Source organism: Epinephelus fuscoguttatus, linkage group LG11 (genome assembly GCF_011397635.1).
Source record: "Epinephelus fuscoguttatus linkage group LG11, E.fuscoguttatus.final_Chr_v1".
NCBI classification, from domain to species: Eukaryota; Metazoa; Chordata; class Actinopteri; order Perciformes; family Serranidae; genus Epinephelus; species Epinephelus fuscoguttatus.
In genome coordinates, this window is record NC_064762.1 from 29109649 (window position 1) to 29132416 (window position 22768).

A 22768-nucleotide genomic window follows, 5' to 3' on the forward strand; every position below is an offset into this window, starting at 1 on the left:
TATTATAAGATGAGATTTATTTTGTTTTAGTGTTGGTCTGAATGTTGTTTTGTTTTGGGTATTATTTGAATATTTCATGAGTTAGCTAATGGCTCATTATTTGATAAAACATTATTTACATTTGTTGGAATGAGGAACTATATACATAAGCAGCTTTGTAGTGTTTCGTTTACATTGGGCGGAGTGATATGTGTCATTGAATTGTCAGTTGTCCTACTTTTCTAAACGGACATTAAAGTATCCACATGTTTTTTCCTCCAGAGAAGTTGTCCCTGTGCTGTTATTACCCACGCTACCCCATATACAGGATTATACAGTTAATGCTAACTCAACACCAGCATTACATTATTAATGAACATATCTGCAAAGTTGCAAAAGGCTGACAAAAATTTGTCTTTTGCTTTCCCACAGTAACCCTTCATGTTAATTGAAGCGTGATTATGTTTTGCTGGTTATGTTTTGGCACTTGAGGCTCTTAAAGTTTGGCAATTCTTTGCCCCAAACATAAAGCTTGGAGACAACATATGCAACACTTCAAAAGTTTGGAATCTCCTGCCATAACCATTCAATTCAATACAAATAGCTGAGGGGACTACTCTATATTATTGACTTTTCTTTCATGCTTTTAGGTTTTAGAAAATCCTCTTTATATTTTGTATGAAGGATTTGTTTTCTACATACAGGACAAAACATTGTACAATGTTTCAACCACTGAACAACTGAAAGCATAGAAAGAGACAAACATACCTCCAGGCAACAGTTCATTAAGAAAAGAAGAAATCACCACTCATAGGTAAAACACTGGAAGCTTAAAATCAAAGTGTGTGCTGATTTAAACAGGAACAGGTTGCTCTTTCAGTGTCGAGGTCACAATAATGTAAGTAACAAGTCGGGATTAACAGGCAATGTGTTGCTTTAGCAGTAAATGAAAATACAGTCATGATACTGTGAATTCAAATAGAGTAATATTACTGTAAACATGTTTACAGTAACTTGCTGGCATCCAGCTGCCCGTAAGTTACTGTAAAATACGCAGCAACCTTTTTAATGGGAAAGGTTTTTAACCTTCACAATTAAATGGAGCGTTAGTTTAGGGTTAGCACTCTTGGAAATTGATCAGGGAATATCAGCTAAACATACTGACAAATCACTGTTTAAACTTATTAAATCTAACCACTGGGCGGACTGCAGAGGGCCCAAAATATTTCAAGCCCATGTGGGCTGTTGTGGTTTAATGGTAATCGAGGGTGAATTACACTTTTCTGGACTGGAAAACAAATTCAAAATCTAAGATCCAACAGTTCATCTTTCTGGACCATTTCAAATTTAAATAATGCATTTGGTTGTTTTTGAATTATACAGTTTTTTATTTGTTACAATAGTTACAAGTAGAAGTCCTGCATTCAAAATTGAACTTGAGAGAGTACCAACATGTTCCAATCAAAATACACTTTAAGTACCTAAAGTAAATGTACTCATTATGCAGAATGGCCCATTTGAGAATGACACGTATTAAATTATTGGATTAAAGTTATTGATGCACCATTCTCGGAACCCTTTAGGGGGGGCAGACCCTCAATTTTTTGGCATTCCGGTTTGATTTGGGCGGATGAGGTGAATTTCCGTTTCTGACTTCCATTTATATATAAGTAAATATGCTGAACCATTGCGATGGATTCAGAGTTTGCAGTGACGCCAATTATGTTCCGCCTCGTTAGTTCACCGCACAGACCGTTTAACCTGGCAACAACTGCAGCTGACTCAAACGTGACTGGTCAATATCACGTGGACTACAAACAGCCTAGCACCGGAAACCAGGGCTCTTCCGCTCTTCTTCTGGAGGCAAGATCTCCGGGGTTTGCCTACAGACTCTACATTCACTGAATGTAGAGTCTGTGTATAGAGACTACTGATGCACTAATGTTAAGTATCTAAATCTACAATAATACATCTATGTATTAGTTGATTACATTTTATGATATAAATAATGATATTAATCTGAATCTGCAAAGTAACTAAAGATGTCAGGTAAATGTAGTGGAGTAAAAAGTACAATATTTCTCTCTGAGACAGTGTGAATTAGTAGTGTGAAGTAGCACAATATTAAAAATACTTATGTACCTCTAAATTGTACTTGAGTAAATGTCTGTAGTTAAATCCCACCATTACCTGTACTAAAGCTCAGTAATTGGTGGGTAAGCTGCTGGTGACCTCTGACCTCTAGTAATAGCACCAAACTGGGAACAAACTATTTGACCTTTGACCTCCAGAATTGGGGAGGCCACTGAGGGATTGTGGGACTTCATAGCGTTACATTCCACTCATTGGTCAGTTTGATTTGTTTACTCATTTCAATTAGCAGTAGGTGCCATTTGTTACATTCTTTACTGCGGCTTCAAATACGAGAAAAACTTAATGTCAGCTTCAATAAACCCTGCAAAAATAAAATGATCACCAACTATCAGATATAACATTTTGAATCAGTTGTAAAATTATAGCATGAACATGTGGTACTTTAACCTACTGCCTGCCATGCTCACTGATTGGTGAACTGCTCAAACTGATGTCAGTTATATAAAGATTTGCCTTTTCTTTCAAACAACAAGCACTGATGATTTTCTGATTGCGCAGGGCTGCACCCACAGGGGAGGCAAACATTAGCCCCCTGATGGCTAGATATAGGCACATTTGCAATGACGTTCAGCTTGCCAAGGTGGTCTATGTTGCTGGTGTTATATGGTGTGCGATATACACCGATTACATTACTTAACCCACTATCTCCAGTCATGTTGCTTTTTTATCAATACTTACTATAAAACTTCAATTAAAAGCCTAGTCCCAATGAAACTCCCAGTTCCTTTTTCTAACTTTGTGTGGCTGCACATTTTGACAAATAAGCACCTGTCTCAATTAGAAGCCTGGTCTGTTTGCCAAGCACATACTTTTTTTTATAGAAGTTCTTCAGATGTATAAAATCTGATTGTTGGCTACCTCAAATTATGTGTCCATTCCTTGATTACCCTGCAAGTTATTCATATTCCTTTAGTCCGTAAGTGTCCCCAGATCAAAACAATCAAAAGGGTTTTTCATAAAAATTATTGCAAGTTGGAGTACTGTTTTAACAGGATAAAGTTGTGTTGTGCCGATATGCCGGTTGCCGTAATCCTCAAGTGCTGTCACTCTGTCCCTCTCTCTGATGTGCTGTCTATTGAAGCTAGATCGAATGATTCATTATTGATATATTATCTGAGGGCTAATTTTTAAACAATATTCATACTGGTTTAAACAAACAATTTGACAGTATTTCACATTTTTGCTGAGAAACAGTTTTGTGTGAAAGGAATTAAAGGCCTGTCCCAAATATAGGCCTGTTGATTTCAGTGATTTAAGCAAATAATAGCCCGGACTATTATTGAAGTTTTACGGTAGTTGGACGATGGTCGCTACAATTAAAAAATAAGTCTCAGCAGCAGAGTCACAGCACAGAGTATCAGGATCAGAATTTATGTACCACGTGACGAGAGTAAGGAGAGTTGACCAACAAGATGATGGTGAACAATTTGGTGTCAAAGAGAAAGGCAGGGGCCTTAATGGGCTTCCTCGCCTGGGGCGTCCCACAGTTTTAGATCACCTCAGCGACCATGCATCGTATCTCCTCATATAAGTGATTTCATTATCTTGATGCTCCCTTCTTGACATCATACCTGTGCGTACTAGTTGCTTTGTGATTATGAAAAACAGCACAGAAAAGAAAAATGACAGTTAAAGTATTCAACTTCTGCCACTCCTCAAGTGTCATTAGTGTGAATACAAACTTGATCAAACTCAGTGGGAGAAAGGAGAATAGAGTTGGTATATTGATTAGTAGCATGGGACTGAATGGCGCCATTTTGTAACAGCTGCCATTTGTTATCCCAAACATGCCCCAATGCAAATTCTGAACTTTCCAAGTAAAATTACAAAAATGTCAAAAAAAACAAAACAAAACAAAAAAAAAAAAAAAACTGAGGAGCTCTCCTGGTTTTCTTCTAGTGTCTATTTGTCCAATCCAAAGCATCTAATGACCTAAAATGAATAAGGTATAAAGAAACAGAATGAAGGCGTGAATTGATTTTTCAAGGGAGCAAAATCCCAAACTGTGTGAGTGGAGCTGCATCAGGTATTCAGTATTTAGCTTTAGTTAGATTTGATTAAGTTTGTGGGGCAAAATAATGTTATTGTACATTTGGTTTAAAGCTCTGTTAGTAAATGGACCTCTGAGTGACGTTTATTTGGCCACACTATTGTTTCCAAGGTCAAGAATGCAATATTATGCTCTAAATAAGAACAAAAATAATGAAAATATATGGAAAATATTTTTGACATGGTGTCCATTAAAACATAATAGCATTTAAATGCAGCAACATTTCTGTTAAATTAACAAAAATATAAATGTTAAAATGTTTAAGGCTACTGAAGCAACGGTTCTCTCAGTAGATATTTGAGTTAACAGCTTTATAGACGCGACGATTTCGTGTCCCGTAATTAAAAGCCCATTAAGGCAGAGGTGGAGCTCTGGCCTGTGATTGGCGGGAGGGAGGCGTCAGGCTGGGTGTGTGGAGGGGAGGAGGAGGAGGGTGGAAGGTGGAGGGGGTTCCCCTCGGTGCGCCCAGTGCGTAAAGAGCGCAGAGCGGCAGCGCAGCAGAGAGACCGTCTCCACTGTCCACTGTGTCCTCCACCGCCGGAATTACCGTTTCCTCTCCGTCTGCACAGACCTGCTCTCTAAATGAAGCTTGGTTCTTCTCCGTGATTTCTTCGCCATGAGCTGCCTGGATGTGATGTACCAAGTGTTTGGTCCTCAACCTTATTTCAGCTCCTACAGTCCCTATCACCACCAGGTATGGATCACATACTCTTTATAAACTGATTTTTAAACAGCTAATTCACTTCTTATATCGGCGCTGTGAATGTACCGAAAACTTTAATATTTGTCGTGAATTAAAACTCCAACTATAATTTAATTACATACCCATAGACGAGATTATGCTGCAACTACTGTCCACACTGTCATACACTATAGATTATATATTTATAAAACTTAATTATTCAACTCCAACAGTCATTAAGATCACTTTATATCCTATAACTCTCTGTAAATATAGCCCTCAGTAAATCATAACAACATAAAAAGGAGCCATGCACTCTGTGCGCAACTTGCGTAGAGGAACTCATCCAGTGCGTAAAGCTTTACATTTAAAGCGAACTTTGTTTTGCGTCTTCGGTTCACTTTGTTTGCATTTATTTGGATATTTATCTAATTTATGAGTCTTCAACTTCACACGAGGGTGAAAAGATTGTTCCTTCTCTTAAGGCTAATTTTAGTGAGTTTAAAGTACAAATAAAATAAGTTATTACCTTTTTAAAAATAAAAAAGAGCTTTATTCAAGTCGAAACTGAAAGATTTCGTGCATTAAAACGTTTCCTGAGTTTGTATACAAGAATTAAAAAAGTTTTTTTTAAGTTTTTCCCTCAAGAATTTTATAATTTTGCAGAGCTTGGCTCTTTGGTTTGTGGTCATAACTAATCCACCATAAATTACAAACAGCTCAATCTAAATCTAATTTCTTCCTAATGTTACACTGTAGAGTGAGTAAAGCCCAGCAGTTAGGATTAAAACCCATTTTTTGCCAAGTTTTTCTTGTTGATACCGGTTTTTATAGCACAATTGTAGCATTAATTGCAAAATAAAAACATAATATGGACCTATTCATTTCATTTTTTCATGTCACAGTTGTGACAGACTTCATTCCCGTGAGCAGTCTGAGTGCAGCAGGTTTTTGTGAGTCCTTTCCAGAGCTGTTAAAGCTCTTTTTTCACTCTCTTAAAACCTCTCAGTCAACATCCAGGCATATTTCACATAGTGCCAAAACTCACTTTGTGTGTCACCTAAACAGGCTCCGGATCAGCCAGTTCACCCACACTACACCGCAAGATTACACAAGATTATTATTATCAGTTGTTTTGTCATATCAAAATATTTGTTTTTTACTTTAAAGTTCCATGTTTCACTGTAACTTAAAGTAATTTTATATCCAAATAATTTAAGCACCACAATCTGGATTTTTTTTCTCTATTCATTAGCCTATATAAGGAAATAAAAAAGTAAGGTGACAATGAAACACTTTGTAGGGTTTTAAGTCATCTTGTGCAGCAGCAGTGGGGCGTAAAGTTATGTGTTAAAACATCCATAGTGCTCTACATAACAGCATATCCATGTACTGCAATTTTATACAATCATACAGTGAAAAATTAAAAGACAGGGGAACTATTATGTGTAACTGACACTGACATTAAAAGCTGCCAATATCAACATACTTTAAATTTTTTAGAGAAGCCACACCCTTGGGTTAACATATTAGCTTATCATCACCCATGTCAGTTTGTACATAAATAGATAGAAAAGACTTTAGGTGGATTTATGTCCTGCCACACACCTGCTGTGTCTTGAAAAAGAAAAAAAAAAGCTAGGGGTTAAGAGGTCATTTGTCACATACTGATTTAGGTCTTTACAGTATCTAAAATCCTCACAAATATCTGTGCATCTCTGCCCGACGGGACACACAGTTTCATGACACATATATAAATCTGCATGTGATTTCTTAGAAACTGGCCTTGTATACCAAAATGCAAGATCCCCAGGACAGTGGCACCCGGCTCGGCCCCCCGGCAATCAAAGAGGAAGACAAGGAGCTGCCGCCGGGAGCCGAGTACCTGAGTTCCCGCTGCGTCCTCTTCACTTACTTCCAGGGAGACATCAGCGCCGTGGTGGACGAACACTTCAGCCGAGCCCTCAGCCACACAACTTCATACCCTGCCTCAAGCAGCCACAAGGCCGTAAGAGGTGTGTGTGTCTTTGCATGTGTGTGTAAGTGTTGTCCCTCAGTGTGTGTCCGTCAGTGTGGGAAAGCTACTGAAAGACAATTCTGACCATCATTGGGACTCTAAATTTCACCGGTAAAACTTATAATATACTTTGCACTGGGGAGATTATGGTGTGTTTGTGCTAAAGCTGTGCGCTATTTTGTTTCCTGCTGTTGTGTGTTTGATTTTTTAATGATTATGATATTGTGGGACTGAGCCTGTTGACGGCTAAAATCACTTCTCAGGATCCAGTCACTTTGCCTTTGTCTCACATTTCCACCAGGTAACATTTGGCTTAATATTGTCATGCAAAGATATAAGTAAGATAGATATGACTGGTTGTGTTTTTCTTTACTTCAGATCTGTCTGTCAGACTGTCAGATCTGACATTAAAATCTTCACTTTTTGCTGCAGAGTTGCACTGATGTTAGTCTCTGATGGCCGTTGCACGTTTGATCTGAAGTTGTTGATTTCTAATTTTGCTCTCCTATTCAGTGCATTTTAATGTGACCTTAAAAGAGATGGCTTTTGGAATATTTGGGGATACTAAAACTCTCCCCTGAAACCAGAATGAATCTGTATACAACTGCATTTAAATTTGTGTGAAATCAAATCAAAATGTCACACTGGACCGAGCTGAGTTTAAGGGTTTCCCATCCATTGTAATACTGAGCGTGATCAATTAAACCGTCTTGTTTCTATAGCGTTAGATGACATCTATAAATATGTGGTATCATACCAGCTGGAGAAAGATGACATCTTACAGTCCTCAGTTTTTGTGTATTGTGGTGGCTGTTACTCAGCTGGCCATTTGTTCCACCTCTGACTTTGTGCTTGAAGGAAATGTAAAGTCAAATAGTGAGTTACTGAAAATGACACGTGGCAAATATGTTATAGAATGTGGAGAAATGTTGCTATAAGGAAGATTCTTTTTTATGGAACGCAGAGAAAGGTATGTTATTTTAAACATTTTTTAGTTATTGAGTGATTCAAACCAGATTATTTGTCTTTACTTATTTTGGTTAATTTATTTCTCATCATTTGGAGTGCTGCATGTTTTTAGTTATACCTAAAGGGTATATGAATTAATTTTCATGACAGTATTTCCCAGGAATTTTCTTTAACATTCTTTTTAGTGTCATTGCCATTATCACAGACTTCATACTGTTGCACATAACACTGCTGATGCTCAGCTACAGTTTACAGGGTGCTTTAATAAAACCATATCCCAACGTTCAAACGTAGCCATTTCCATAAATATAATGGGATGATAAAACTAATACAGAAGATAATTAATGTCTTTATAGGTCTTTCCAATTTTTTTTTTTAGTGAATCAAAAACAAATCAGTACCCTTTAATTAACAGCCAACTTGCTTTTTATTTCATATCCTTTCACGGCTATTTCTCAACTCCAGCACCTTTGCGTAACCTAACGACTTTTGCATTCAATCAGACACAAAAAAGGTAAAAGCGACCTCACATTTTTTATCAGTGGTTGGCAGGCTTTTTGTCAATAACTGCTGTTATTAATTGAGTTTAAAAACTTTGCCCAATTTTGGAACAGAGACCCTTTTTTCCAAGCCATTGAAGTTATTAGTTTGCATGTGGATATGCAGTATGCTCTCTCTTTGAAAATCTCTGCATTTACAAAACATGACCTTAAAATTGTGTTAATTATTTCTGTGGCTGCAACTAATAACTATTTTCATTATCCACTAATCTGGGGGTTACTGGGTCTGACTTAAGTGATTAATTGTTTTGTCTAAAGTTGTCAGAGAATTATGAGAAATACTAATCACAATTTTCCCCACCTTCAAATTGCAAGATTTTTTTCACCAACAGTCGAAATACATCAAAATAATCAATTTATGATTAAATATAACAATATAACCAGCATTTTTCAATCAGCTATCAAAAAAGTTGCCAATTACTTCAGTCAAATATAGTCATATAGTCATATATGAGCCGACTAATAAAATTCAGCCTTTATTAGTTATGCAAAGAGATGAATTATCTCGTAATGAGGAACTGTTTTGAAATTAGGTATTATGTCCACAATATATGGCTGAAAGCTTCGGATAAAATAAGAGGACCTTGTGAAAAGAATTTCTTTTCAAACTGTTTCTAGGTCAGGACTGAACCTTCAGCCTAAAATTCTAACTTAAACAATGAGTTACTTTAGGCGAACTCGATAACTATTTCAAGGAAAAGTAAACCCACTTACTTTATAACGTACCAGTGTGAATTTCTGTCTTCCCAGATGGATCATTCCCTATGAGCCACAGAAGTTTCCCTCCGTCTTTCTGGAACAGCTCCTACCAGCCTTCGGTCTCCTCCACGCTGGGCAGTGCTCTGTCAGCTCCCCACACAGAGCTCCCCTTCCCTGGGGACCCGTATTCCTCCGCCTCCCTGCACAGCCACCTCCATCAGCCCAGCCCCGACTCCTGGCACCCAACTCATCACCACCACCATCACCATCATCATCCTTACTCACTAGGGGGCGCTATAGGCAGCCAGGGTTCAGCATACCCACGTCCAGGGGTTCACGAGATGTATGGCTCGGCGTTCGACCCGCGTTACGGCTCTCTGTTGGTGCCATCTGTGAGGCCTCATCACCGTTTGACATCCGGCAGCTCAGTACCCGGACCCAGCGCCTCGCCCTGTGACCTGGGAGGGAAGGGGGAGTCTGGGACGGGTTCAACCTGGAGTGGCGCTTTCACTGGAGCCGGAGCAGAGATTGGACTCAACATGGACACAGGTACTGTCAATTTTTAACATTAAACGTTACCCAAAATCAATCTGTGCGGCACATAATCTAACCTTCAAATGAGGAAAAGCTTAAAACAAAGGTGGATAGACATGCATGGACAGAGTAGACAAAATTAACAATAGTAAAATTGTGGAGAAACAGAATGACACCATCTGTTGTCATTCAAACGTACGATAAAACATATGGTTTTCTGCTTCATGCCACTGTGAGAGTTTTAATCTAATCAAACACCAGAGTTTGGTCAAGAAAAGTTCTTGGCTGATAGTCTATTGAGTTTATTCTTGTAATTCTCTTCAATGACTGTCTTTTAGCATCTTAGATCTGTTTAAAGCCTCATTCCCCACTAACACCCACTAACATCTAGCCTTTGTATTCATGGAAAAGGTTACAATCAGCATTCACTCCTGGGACAAATGACTCGCAGTAGTCACGAGTGTTTGACGGCTCCATATCTAATCGGCTCTGATCAGCAGTGATAGAAATACAACACCTGGGTGGACACAATAATTTTAGACCCTTTGTCAGCATGGTACAATGATGGGCCGACACTTCGTCCAAGCAGCACTCGAACATTGTGCTAAAATTAGATCGCAACAAGTTTGAGAGAGTGACTGAATAAGTATGAGATATAAAAAAGAAGTTACCACCATACTATTTTCACTGGCCTCCATGCTGCTTTATTCTGTTTACTAACCTTTTTTTCTGGCACATTCACGACATCGAATGTAAGACACCAGAAAATACTCTCTCTGGTCTGTTTTAACAGGTTTCCAACGTTTAACAAACAAGCATACACACAGTAATTTTGGTGGAAGAAGGTAATATAGAGACCTGACAAGCCATCAGCCAATTCAAATCAAAAATCTTAAACCTGAAACTCTGAAAAGTAAGTTTGTCTCGGTCACTGCTTACTTGTTGTTCACAAAATTCTGACTACTTTGTCAGCTTATATACTGTACTTCTTTCTTATGTGAAATATTGGAGAAATGAAAATCACGCTTTGCCTTAAGTGTTCTCAGCTCAGCTCAGCCAACCATGTCTGCTACAAATTACACTTACAAAGTAACGAACTGTTTTCCCAATTTAGTTTTGCTGTCAAATGTAAGTGTAGAACTATTGCTCGAGAGACCAAAGTTCACATCCAGAGTCTCGTCTGTGGTTAGGTTTAGGAAACAAACGCACTTTAGTTAACAACAGGAAAAGCCTGGTTTCAGTTAAATATTAATAAACCATGTCTAATGAATCAAATGTGGGTAAACTTTTATGTTTTAAACCAAACAACAAACTTTCTCTAATCTTAACCAAATGCTGTTAATGCATAAATATAACTGTTTAATAGTGCAATTTTCACTACAAGCAGATATTGTATTGTAAAGTAGGATATATTTAGGCAGAAAACTGATGAAATCTGTTAAGTTAATATTTTACTGATATGTTCAATAACATTTTTCCAACTTGCCAGATACATTCATTTTCCTAACAATGTTAGTAGAAAACATTGTAAATGTAAAAAATTAAATATTATATGTGCTGAGCAACCCTATCTCCTAACAATTACATTGATATACAAGGTTTTTGGTAACAACATCTACAAGAGGTTAACAAATTGACTAAACTTTGTTTTAAAGGGTTACAAGACAAAAAGGTTGAACGAGGAAAGAAGATTTTATATTTGTAGATAAATCTTAATGATGTCCCATTGACCATGGAATCCATCACTGAGCAGATACACTGTAGCAATTGCAATACCTTGCAATCATTCACGGTGTATACTCAGGATATTTGAAGAATATGTGAGATATTAAAAACAATTTTGCTGGAGCACTGCTCTGGTTTTACTCTTGTAGATTATATCATTCAGTCAGGTGAGATCACTCAAAATCAGATAAGTGTAACTATGAATCAATTCTCTTTTTAAATGAACTGTGGAAATTATTTGAACCATCCCCAACACATGAGATTTTATGTCACTGTTTTAAATTGATTTCATGAGATGCCATTAATTTCCAAACACGCAGCAGTTTCTTGAGCTTGAGAGCTCTAGAAAAGCAGAACAAACGGAATCATAGTCTGGAATTTATCTGATGTTTCCTGGTCAGATGTTTATCCGATGCGCTTCTCATTGGGATTCCCCAACCCTAACTTATGTTGGTAGATTACAACATGGAGAATATCAAACAAGTGTCAGGTGTTGGAACTGGATTTGCTTTGACTTCCATCCGTGATTGAGCTGGACAAAAATTTATGATTTTGTACGTTTCCAGGCTATGTTTCATTTGTGCCGCGGAAGTAAATTTTAAAGATAAATTTAATTGTAGTGATAAATCACAAGCTTGAACTGTGATTAGATATTTTTTAAAAAAAAGAGTTGTCTAGTAAATGGACGATTTTACTGTATAACCATCGTTTACACATTCTCAAGAGAACATAAAAGTGTGATCGAAGCATTAAAATGATTGATTGCGGTCACTTTGTCTTCAACTGATGTGAAAATTACCAGCGAAAAAAAGGGCAAAAGCTTTGCAAATAGCAACATCAAGGTTAAGATGGTATCGGTCATCACTGATAGCGTTAGATGCATTTTTTCTCTTCCTTATTACATCACACTGAAACTGTCCTGCTAGTTTGGGCAAACACCTGACTGTCAAATGCACAACCATTCAGAGAATTAATTTTTGTTGTTGAAGTGTTTAAATGAAAGCAGCATTGAAGACATTCAGTATGACCACATAGCAAAGTAACAATTTGAAAGTGTGAAAATCACATTTAAATGATTTTTTTCCCCTGCCTCAGATCAACTTACCACAAGTGGTTTGAATCAACAAACTGACTGTCAATCAGCACCTTAACACCAGCTGTCAACTTTCTTTTCTGTTGCTGTCTTGCTTTCATCCCCTCTTTGCCTTGGGCAATTCCGACCGCTTTTATCAACGAGACATTTGCGCTTCTTTTTCTAATCTCCCTTTTCTTGCTTTTCTTTTCTTCCACTGGCTATTCTTTTCCTCCTTTCTTTCCTCAACTCTCAGGTCTGCAGGCACAGGATAAGAGCAAGGATTTGTATTGGTTTTAGAGACTGCTGAGACTCTTCCCCTCCCGCTTCACTCCTACTTCAGCTGTAGCCTCTTTGCTTCACTCCTGCTCTACTCTGTTGCTCTGCTGTTATTGGATGACTGACAGAGAAACTGAAAATCAGTCAGACGGCAGTTTTGTGCTGTAACTGCTTCTGGTCTACTTGCAGCTCGGTACTATGGCGGACTGTGCAGCAGCAGCGCAGCCCTGCTGAGCTGAATGCCGACAGTGTGGATACAAAACGAGCGTGGAAACAAAAGCGGACTCGCAGAGGAGAGAGAGAATCTGATCTTGACGGATGTGGACAAAGACAAGACTCTTTGTGCTTCTGTAACAGGCAGGGACAACATTCCTAAACTGGAAAAAGTCTGGGGACAGACGGACAGAGACGTGTTGTTGAACTCCAAAGACAAGCGCCTGAAGGACTTGGCAGGACCTGCCTCACTGGGACAACTGGGCAACAGACACGGGGAGTGTTATGGCTGGAGGACAGGCCGTGTTGGTGATGAGGAGGCCGCACAGCAAGAATCTGGCCCACTGCGAGGGCAGAAGGAGTCCAAACACTTTGGTTTACATGGAGTATTGTTTCAATGTCAACTGAAAAAAAAAAAAAAAAACAGAAAAAAACACTGTCAGTACTACGGCACTGTAAACATTAAATTAAAAAGTTTTGACTGATAAAAGATATTTAAGTTATGATTTCACAAAGTGTTTCAACAGCTGCAAACAACTTAAGCTGTGTCTCCATTACATACTGTGTACAAAATCCAAGCAGGTTTTAAACTTATTAAAAGAAGATAAACTACTCAAAACTCAGTACGCATACAAAGTTGTCTATGAACCTCTTGATTTACAAGTGTACAGTTGATGTACATTATTGTCCTTCAATGCAATGCACAAAGGAAATGGGGGAGCTGCTGACAGCTGCAGAAAATAAAATACACTGGTGAGACAGCCACAGTAAAACTGTTTAAAAAAAAAAAAAAAAAAAAAAACAGGAAAAAATGACAAAGTCTTTGTTTTTCTCTTTGTGAAATTTAATTAAAAGTGGAAAAGTCAGTTTGACTACTGTCCATTAGGGCACATGCTAACTGTGTTCCTGCTAGTACAGCTCAGCATACTGATTTCTCATCCAAGCTCACAGTGTACCATGTCCATTTGTATGGCAGTTGAACATACGGATACTGTTTATATGAAGTATGGAATTGGGACACACTTGTCTCAGTAAGATGTTACAGTGATTGGGATGTAAGCATGGATTTGGTGATTTGAAAGTCAAATTTGGGTTTTGGACTGGTGATTATACAAAACAAGCAATTTAAAGATGTCACCTTGGGCTCTGGGAATTTACGACAGACATTTTTATCCCATTGTTCCAGGTCATATATTAAACAATGAATGATGCAATTTAAAAAAATAATGGATCAATTAATTATGAATAAAATGATTAATCGCAGCCCTAATTTAATGTTATTCAAACTGTACACATGCTTACTGCAAAATATGGACACCTGCTTACTTTGGTCATATTACCGACATTTTATTGTACAAACACAACTGATGTCACAACAAACCAAGAAATGCATACTGCTGTCGATAAAACGACCTCAGGTGTTAGGAATATTCTGTGTTGCTGGAATTTTAACAATGAGCATTTGAAAAGCTGCAGCAGTTGAAGAACGAAGAATGTCGAGTGTCATCAACTTCTGTTTAATTTAAAAATTGTTTGATGGGCTAAACCGGGTAAACAGAGAGTGTGTCCACATCAGCAGCAGAATAATACTAATTGCAGACTGGAAAGGACTGTGCTAATCTCTTTGTTCTAGGTATTTATGAGGCATCATTTTATGGTGAAAGCAGAGATTAAAAAAACCTTGCAATGACTGTGTCAACAAAAGAAATGTAAACTTCACACCAATGACCGCTGAAAGTTAGAGAAAGAGGGGAGGGGTTCCCCTGATGAATGAGGAGTATGACGGCTATTTGGAGCCACTTGACTCTTTCTCTCCCTACTCCCATGCAGCTGTCAACGACAACTGCTCTTCAACTCAGTGAACACACTCCTGCTTGCGCGCGCACACACACACACACACACACACACACACACACACACGCTTGTCTTTATTACTTAAGGTGGACCACAATCTTTGATTTCTTTGTGAGGACCACCACTTTCACTGGAGCCAGAATGGTGCAAGGACCTAAAAATATATATTTTACTGCTATAGTTGTGGGGGCCGGTCCCTGTTGCTAGGCAGATATGGATCTTTATTTAGGTTTCTCTTTCAGAGTACCCAAAGAGTTCCACTCAAACTAAGACTGCACTAAAGTTTTGTGTAAATACACACTGTGGAAGTTACTGGAAACAATCCCAAAACATGAGATTATCCAAGAATGTTAGTCACTGTTTGACCACTATTTTACATTCAATTCATTAGATGGATATTAATCATATGCAGCAGTTTCTTGAGCTTGAAAAGGATAGGATAATAGAGGAATCATAGTTTGGAATTTATGCAATGTTTCTCACTCTGATGTTTATCCAGTGTGCTACTGATTGGGATTGGTCGATAGTAACTTATGTTAGTAAATTTTAACAAGGTGAATAACATAAGTATCAAAAGAGAATGTAAAAAAAAATCTATAATTTTAAGCTTCTGTCTTGTTTGTGTCTCATTATTATACACACAGTCCCATCCAACTTCCATCTGTAGACATGTTGCAACAGTGTTTTTATGTGCAAAATACAACCTAATGGGTTGTTATCAACTGCTAACAATGGCTAACCAGGCTAGAACTGGTATCGCTACCATCTCCATTTTTCGACTTGTTGTACTGGCATGCAATCAACTCGGCTGTGATATCATTCCCAGCTTTGACCTCCAACTTCCGAGGAAAATGGAACACAACATAAAATAAAATAAATCAGTCCCACCAGGAATTCGCGATCTTAACAATTAACGCAAATTCAACCAAATCATTGCAACCTGCCGCAATTTTGACAAGCCTTCTGTGAGCTCTACCAATCACAGCAGTACCCCGCACAAACGTAATGGACATACGTCACTAAATTCATGTCCTTGTTTATGGTTTGAAGATGCAGATATGAACGATTCTAATGTCTCACATTTACCAACAAAAATTACTGCTAAAGAATGCTGTGCTAAACAATTCCCTGATGTTCTTCATGAAAGTGGAGGTAAATTATTTTGCACCCCGTGCAATACTGTCATATCATATCAAATCACTGACTGACAAACACTTTTCTACTGTGAAACATATTCGGAGAATGGCTGAAACTAGCGGACCAAAGACCAGACAAATCACTGTGATAGAGACTATTGTATCAAAATCTGTTGCGAGCTACAAAAGAATTAAGGTAAGTTAGAGTAAATATGCACGGTTGGAGGTAACGTTAATTCATCATAATTGCAAATTAAGATGTGCTTGCCTGTTAACATGACAAGCTGTGTGCGTGTGTGAATAGGTGTGTGCCAGGATGGAAAATTAAATTTTTAAGATGTGAACATCGACCAGCCATTGACGGATACGTTCAAATTCGATAAAGTCAATGGTAAATTATTATTTTGTGTCTTAAATTTATCAGCAACTTCATGTTAAACCAGCATTTTGCGGGTGCTAATTTCCCACCTTGGTGTATGTGTGCTTGTGTAAATGTGTGCATGAGACCACATACCAGAGTTCAATTTAATTTCCCCCCTGGAACCACAACCTTTGTTTTTTAATGAATTATACAAAACAAAGCAAAAGAACAAAATAAACACACAAAAAACCATAACAATTTTAGTTATATATGTAACAATTACTCTCATCAAACTAGAGACCATTTCCAGTTAACCCCAACAAATTTAGCATGAAACTGGGTCGTTAATGGGAGCTTTTAGCATTTTATTTCTCAGTATTTATTCACACTTTTGTGTACTGATATTATCTGCATTTGATATTAAACTTTGAAAAAATCAAGAAGACTATATTATATGTTGTTCTATATAGATACTTTCATCACTTACACATATAGATCAAGTCCCTGAATATACCATATCAAAATGCTCCTGCAAAGAACCTCTTCTTACGTGCATACCTCAGTCTTTTACTGCCTCTTTTGACTATTTCACTTAAACAGAAATGACTGACATTGTGCTGTGGAAGGCGATTAGCGCATCTGGTAGATTATGACACTTTTAAATTATTTTTCTAAAACACTTTCACTGCTGAGACAGCTTGTTATTTACCTGACAGTCTGCAGCATAAATTTATTAAATTGTGTAAAAAGGAAAGTGTTAATCTTTTTTTTTCTGTAGATTGTGTAACATTAAACTTATACATTCATTAATTTAGAACACCAACATTTTAATTCTGTTTAAGGAAATACCCAACACATTCTCACTGCAAACTCATCACCAACACTTGGTCTGTGGCCTTAACGTCTGACTTTGACACTGTAGGTACCTCTGTCTGTTTTCAAAATTAAGTTATAGTGATGGTAAAAATCCTTGTTTTAGGTTTACTTCCTCAGGTTTAGGCAACAAAAGCACATAGTTAGGTGTAGAAAAAAAAACATGGTTTGGCTTGAAATAACTACATTTGCTAGCCTAATGTTACGTCACATGACATGTCACCAGCATGGCATACTACACATACTAGCACACTACATTGTTATTAAACTAACTCGATTTACTTTTGGTTTCACAGGGGAAACAAACAGCGGCCTAATGGGTGAAAGTCCAGGGTATGTTTGAGTTGTGTGCTTTTTTTGTTGGGTTACTGCCTATAAAAATTAAGTGTCCCCTCCATTCTATTTGGTTTCACCCCAGGACAACCCCTGGAGTACAATATGCACTCCCAGATTGGGAAGGCCAATGGGTGCTGTCATGTGTCAGTGTAAAATGGCCTGTTTTGACTAGTCCAGACTTTGCACATGATGGTAACATAAAAAATGTTGTCTTGTACTTTTTTTAGAAAGTTTTTTTTTTTTTGTCTTAAAAGTGTATTTAAACTACTTAAAAATAAAAGTTAAGAGAATTTATGTCCTCCCAGTCATTTGGGACAGTTGTACAAGTGGGCGGGACCAGGCCGGCAAGGCCCACCCACAATGCCGTGCCTGGCTTTATGTCACAACTAGGCAGTAAAACCAAAAGGCTAACATCAAACCATCCAAGTCTTGAGCTGGTTTGAAACACTTCTGAGGACCCCACAATCACTTTCACTGGTTTGCAACTCCTGTCGAGCTCCCACATCTGAGGACAAAGCACCTGTTTAGGTAAAACACACACACAACATTTTTTTAAAAACAAATTCAACTTACTTCACTTACTGACTTAAACCTCTTCATCTCAGGTGGGATGTAATGTCACAATTTTTGTCTACTGGAGTCTGCATTTGACCACAGCTTGGCCACAAAAAGAAAGAAAACAAATAGCTGACTTTGTTTTCATGGTGCAAACATGTAATTTTAACACATTATGTGCTACAACCAGGTAATGTGGTATTAAAAGGTCATGGTCATTTCATGTGTTTCTGTGAGACTAGGCTGCACACACATATGCATACACCTTACCACAGTGCAGGATTCGAGACTGAACTTAATAAAGGGAGCTTAAGAGTGAGCTGGATCCTGCCCTACTAGGAAAACGGGCATGACACACACGAAGGGAGCAGAAGACACACACTTCTGTGAAAAAGTAATTTGTGACTGTATGTGTGTAGGTATGTGTTTTTCTTTATACTTACATGGAACAACTCTGCTCACTTCAAAAATCTTTTTCTTGTTCTCACTAGTCCTAAGTAAAAAGACTAAAATCTAATTCATTATCTTGCTTTTAAATATTGTCTGCTACAGCCTGATACAGCTTCTGTTGCTATTTGATACTGAAGTACAGTGCTTGAATTAATGCACTTATAGTCACATTCCTCCACTGACCGTGAGTAATGCTGTGTGCACAATCGTTGACATCTTCTCCAAAATGAGTCCCTAAGTAGTGCTGCTCAAATTGGAAAATGGGCTGTTGTCCATTAGTTTGAAGGTTGGTGGTTTAGGCCCTGGAAATTTCTGTCCGCATGTGGAAGTGTCCTTGATCAAGACACCAAACCCCAAATTGCATTTGATGAGGAGACCAGAGCTTGCAGAGCGCAGCAGTATGAAAATTCGATAATGTCGCATTTTAAGTGATCACAACTTAAAGAAAATAGCCCGGAAAAAGTGTTTATCCTACTCTCCGAAAATTGTTTTCCTTGACATAAAAAACAGTTTCAGTTAGATGGATGGAATAGTAAGCTTTTGAGAGTTTGCATTAAATTCAACATGCCAAAGTTCAAGAGTCGGTCATAATACAAGTCCACCGATGGACCCCTGATAGCTTTTGACCCTGAGGAAAAAAGCCAGTCAGTGAACACACATGACCACCAATTATTTTATTGCTTTGTGAAACTCTAGTTTCTGCTCATTTCTAGCACACCATCCACAGGAGCTAGATTATTTTGGTCCATGTTTAATGTTGTGACACTTTATATTTTGAGGAATTGGTCCTGTACCTGCAGTTTTATCTCTTGAGATCAGAGACTGAGAGGACCTTCATGATCCTTTTTAAAAAGGGCCATGAGGGTCTTCTCAATCTTTAATCCCTAGAGACAATATTGCAGGTATGTGACCAATTCTTCAGAAGCAAAGGTGTCATTGCATCAAACATGGACCAAAATAATCTGCAGTATGGGTACATCATTTACATTAATGCTGTTTGTTAAAAGCCATTTAAACAACTGTGTGGGTTATAATAAAATCCTTCATACCAGGGCTGAATATTTTTTGCAAAAGTAGATAAATCTTTCCCTTTTGTTCTTAATTCAATCTATGACTCTTGACTGATAAAATCTTTGGCTTTTTGTGTTGCCACATTTGCAAACTGGCTGCAATCCCTCAGCTCTCAGTGGTCCAAAAGTTTACAGAAGTTGCTAAAACTGACAAAACTTAGGACACACTTAGCTAGGAGCTAGTACATCCAGGGTGCTACAGTTTTGATCTCCTTGGAAATATTTGTTGTATTTTGGTATTACCAGGAGTATAAATACAACTCTGGACTGAACAGTATGTTTTCCCCAAGTTAGTGTCACATTTATTGTGTTGCATCACTGGGAAAAGGCAACAGCACTGTTTGTTTACAGGTAAATTTATTGTTCATTGCACAGTTGTTTGTTAAATCCTCTACAGTAGCACCTGCTTTAATTTTTCATCCTTTAAGAGGATCAGCATGCTCACAACACAAATATCAACTTATTGACCTAAAGTTTTACCCAAAATCATTCGGTTGTTCATGAGACCAAGGGCAAGAGACCTTTTCAGCAGCACTGTAGCATGTCAAAACAGGAAAAGCACAGGTGTAACTGATGACATCAAAACACCTGCCTTCCATTTGGGTGAACTAGTTCCAGGGTTCTTGTATTGTACATGCTGTCACACTGGTTGTTTTTCATTACACTAATGTATCTCCTTGCTTCCCTCACTCCCATCTCCTCCTTGCATCTTAGCTCCTCCCAGCAAGGATGTGAGACAAAGATACAAGGAAATACAAGGAAGAGAAGCGAGGGGCCAAAGCTGCGAAATAAGAAATGTTCCATTGCATTAGTCTTGTAACTAATTTATGCTCAACGTTAGATACATATACGGACACGCCAAGCCTTCTGTCTGTACTCTACGTTCATTTTGTACGTATTTATGAATGTTTTCTGAAAGCTTACGAATACAGACAAAATGGAGCAGCACCACCAGAGGTCATGGGGAGAAGTAGCAGTAGCACAAGTAGCACAGTTCAAGACTGTCAAGACAAGATACAACCGTCACAGACATTTTAAAAATGGCGGAACAGAATGTATCAGTAATATAGTGAAAAGAATTCTCTGTCCATGTCACTATGTATTATATTATAATAGCCTCACAGATCATGGCCGTCTACAATGCTGCCTCTGTTCAAAGGTATGTTGCTGCGACATCCTCTTTTTTCCAAATGTAGCATTTTACGATTACGACGTGCAGGATATGGTGACATCATTCAGGTTTCAATAGAATTCTTTGGACATGTATTCAGTGCATGCAGAATATGTGTCTTATCAGGGGGGTTTACAACAGTTTGCAACACACGGTCTCTTGCCTGTTTACAGCCGGCTCTGTGTTGTCATGGATGCCTTTTACAAAAGCCAACTCCCCAGCAGGTTGCAAGGCTGGAGTACAGATACATGCCCAAAGGAAAAGCTAACATTTCTGATCAGAAGGAGAAACACACCTACTTTAAAACATTATGAAAGACATGGATATTAACAACTTTTTTGGTTTAGCGAGAAATAGCCTATCACAACACCAACCTTTCCAAGAAGGTGGTTTAAGGAATGAAAGAGAGAGACTGTGTTCACATGGTCGAACAAGTTGCCACTGGTAGGAAACTTTGAAAAAATACTACTCTGATGCAAAAAGCAAAATAACAAGCAGCTCCAGCTGTTCCATTTTTCCATATTTTGACGTAACAAATGACATATTAGGGCAGGTTCACTGGAGTATTAGTGGAATATTTATGTTCATTGCCCATGTAAACAGCTTAGTAAGAATATTGTCTTCTTCAGAATAAGGGCAAAAACTTGAATATTTGGTGCATGTAAACATACTCACAGTCATTGCTCACTGGGACATTTAATGGAACTGAGCCATCATTAATGAAATTAGTTCCACCTGTGCTTACCCTGCCCATATGGACACTGAAAAAGGATTTCTTTTTGTTGTAATCATTCCACCTTTGTGCAGAATTTAGCCAAAACTTAATTTAAAGCTGATATGAGGCTTCAACCATTAATCTGTTTCCTTAATCCTTTAATATTAACTGGAGACAGTCCCAAAAAGAGCACAGTTAAGCAAAGGGGGACGCAGAATCAGTGACATGGAGAGAACCTGAGACTAAAGTTGGAAAGGTGTTGTTTGTGTTTTAATGACATTTGGCTGATGAGTTATTGGTCCAGGAAGGCTGAATCTACGAATATGTTTCCAACCTCACCAAAGTTGCCTTGTTTTCTTTGTGCTATCGCCTCAAGCTCTCTCCTCTGACTAAGCCCACTGGTTCAACAATGGTTATATTTTAATTCTTTAAATGAAAAATACTGCTAGAGACAATTCAGTAGTCATTGGATATTGGAGGCACATCTCCCTACCATCCATATCCTTGATATTAATAGCTAGAAAGAAAAGGAGGAAAGAAGGTGCCAAGAGAGCCTTTTGTTTGAGATTCAAAACAAAAGACCGTCGATTTCAGCCATATGCTCTGTTTCTCAGAAGCATAAGACGTGTGTTTGAATTTGTTTCAGCTGAGAGCGGGACAGCTGTAGATTAATATCGACTTCTGACTCAAGCGATGACTGACAAGAGAAGGGTGGAGAGGTGCTGTCTCTCTTTCTCTCTATAGATGTCAAATCCCCCAAATACACATACATACTGGGTTTTTTCTACTCTTTCTTTTCTCCTTTTCCTCTCCGTAGGGATTAAAAAAAAACAAACAACAAACGCTCCTTTTCACAAAGGCGTGAGGGTTAATTCAGCTCTCGAGCAGAATAGAAAGGTATAGAGCTGTGCTAATTGTGTGAAACACAAGACCAAGGTTAAGGACAAGGGTTGCCCTTTAATCAAAGCACAGAGAAGGGAGGAGAGCGTTGATTCATCAGTAAATTGTCCTGAAATAAACTGTTACACCTGAATAGTTGAAGTGCACTTGTCTTTCTGCATTTCAAGGTTTTTACATCTAGGAATCAGGAATCAGTGGATGTTCAATCTACAATCAGTCTCGTGGAGCTGGACTATTTGTGGTTCACAGTGATAGAGATGGTCAGAATTTAACAGTGTATCTATTTTATTTATTTATTTATTCATGCACTGATTTCTTTTATTTCTTATATTTTTTTAAATTTGAAATCATGTCTAACTGTTTGTCTCTGGAGCATTTTCACAAAAAAATATCACCTAAAATAATCATTAAAGT

The 22768-nt window shown here is 38.0% G+C and overlaps 1 protein-coding gene across 2 annotated transcripts; it reads left to right on the forward strand.

Annotated features, from left to right (window-relative positions):
- Positions 1–4668: 4668 nt before the first annotated feature.
- Positions 4669–13423, forward strand: vgll2a (vestigial-like family member 2a). Of its 2 annotated transcripts, none has more exons than XM_049589972.1 (4): positions 4669–4877; positions 6643–6880; positions 9162–9659; positions 12698–13423. In XM_049589972.1, exons 1-4 carry the CDS (start codon positions 4800–4802, stop codon positions 12739–12741), a joined length of 858 nt encoding a protein of 285 aa, XP_049445929.1. In that variant the 5' UTR covers positions 4669–4799; the 3' UTR covers positions 12742–13423. The 2 variants fall into 2 exon arrangements, with proteins under 2 accessions (XP_049445929.1, XP_049445928.1); XM_049589971.1 differs by having other exon boundaries at positions 12910–13423.
- Positions 13424–22768: the final 9345 nt, after the last annotated feature.

Excerpts from the sequence above, each read along its gene's own strand:
- vgll2a (XM_049589971.1), top strand. The coding sequence starts at position 4,800 with ATGAGCTGCCTGGATGTGATGTACCAAGTGTTTGGTCCTCAACCTTAT. Across the intron at positions 4,878-6,642 it reads ACAGTCCCTATCACCACCAG|AAACTGGCCTTGTATACCAA; the intron begins GTATGGATCACA and ends GTGATTTCTTAG. Across the intron at positions 6,881-9,161 it reads CAGCCACAAGGCCGTAAGAG|ATGGATCATTCCCTATGAGC; the intron begins GTGTGTGTGTCT and ends CTGTCTTCCCAG.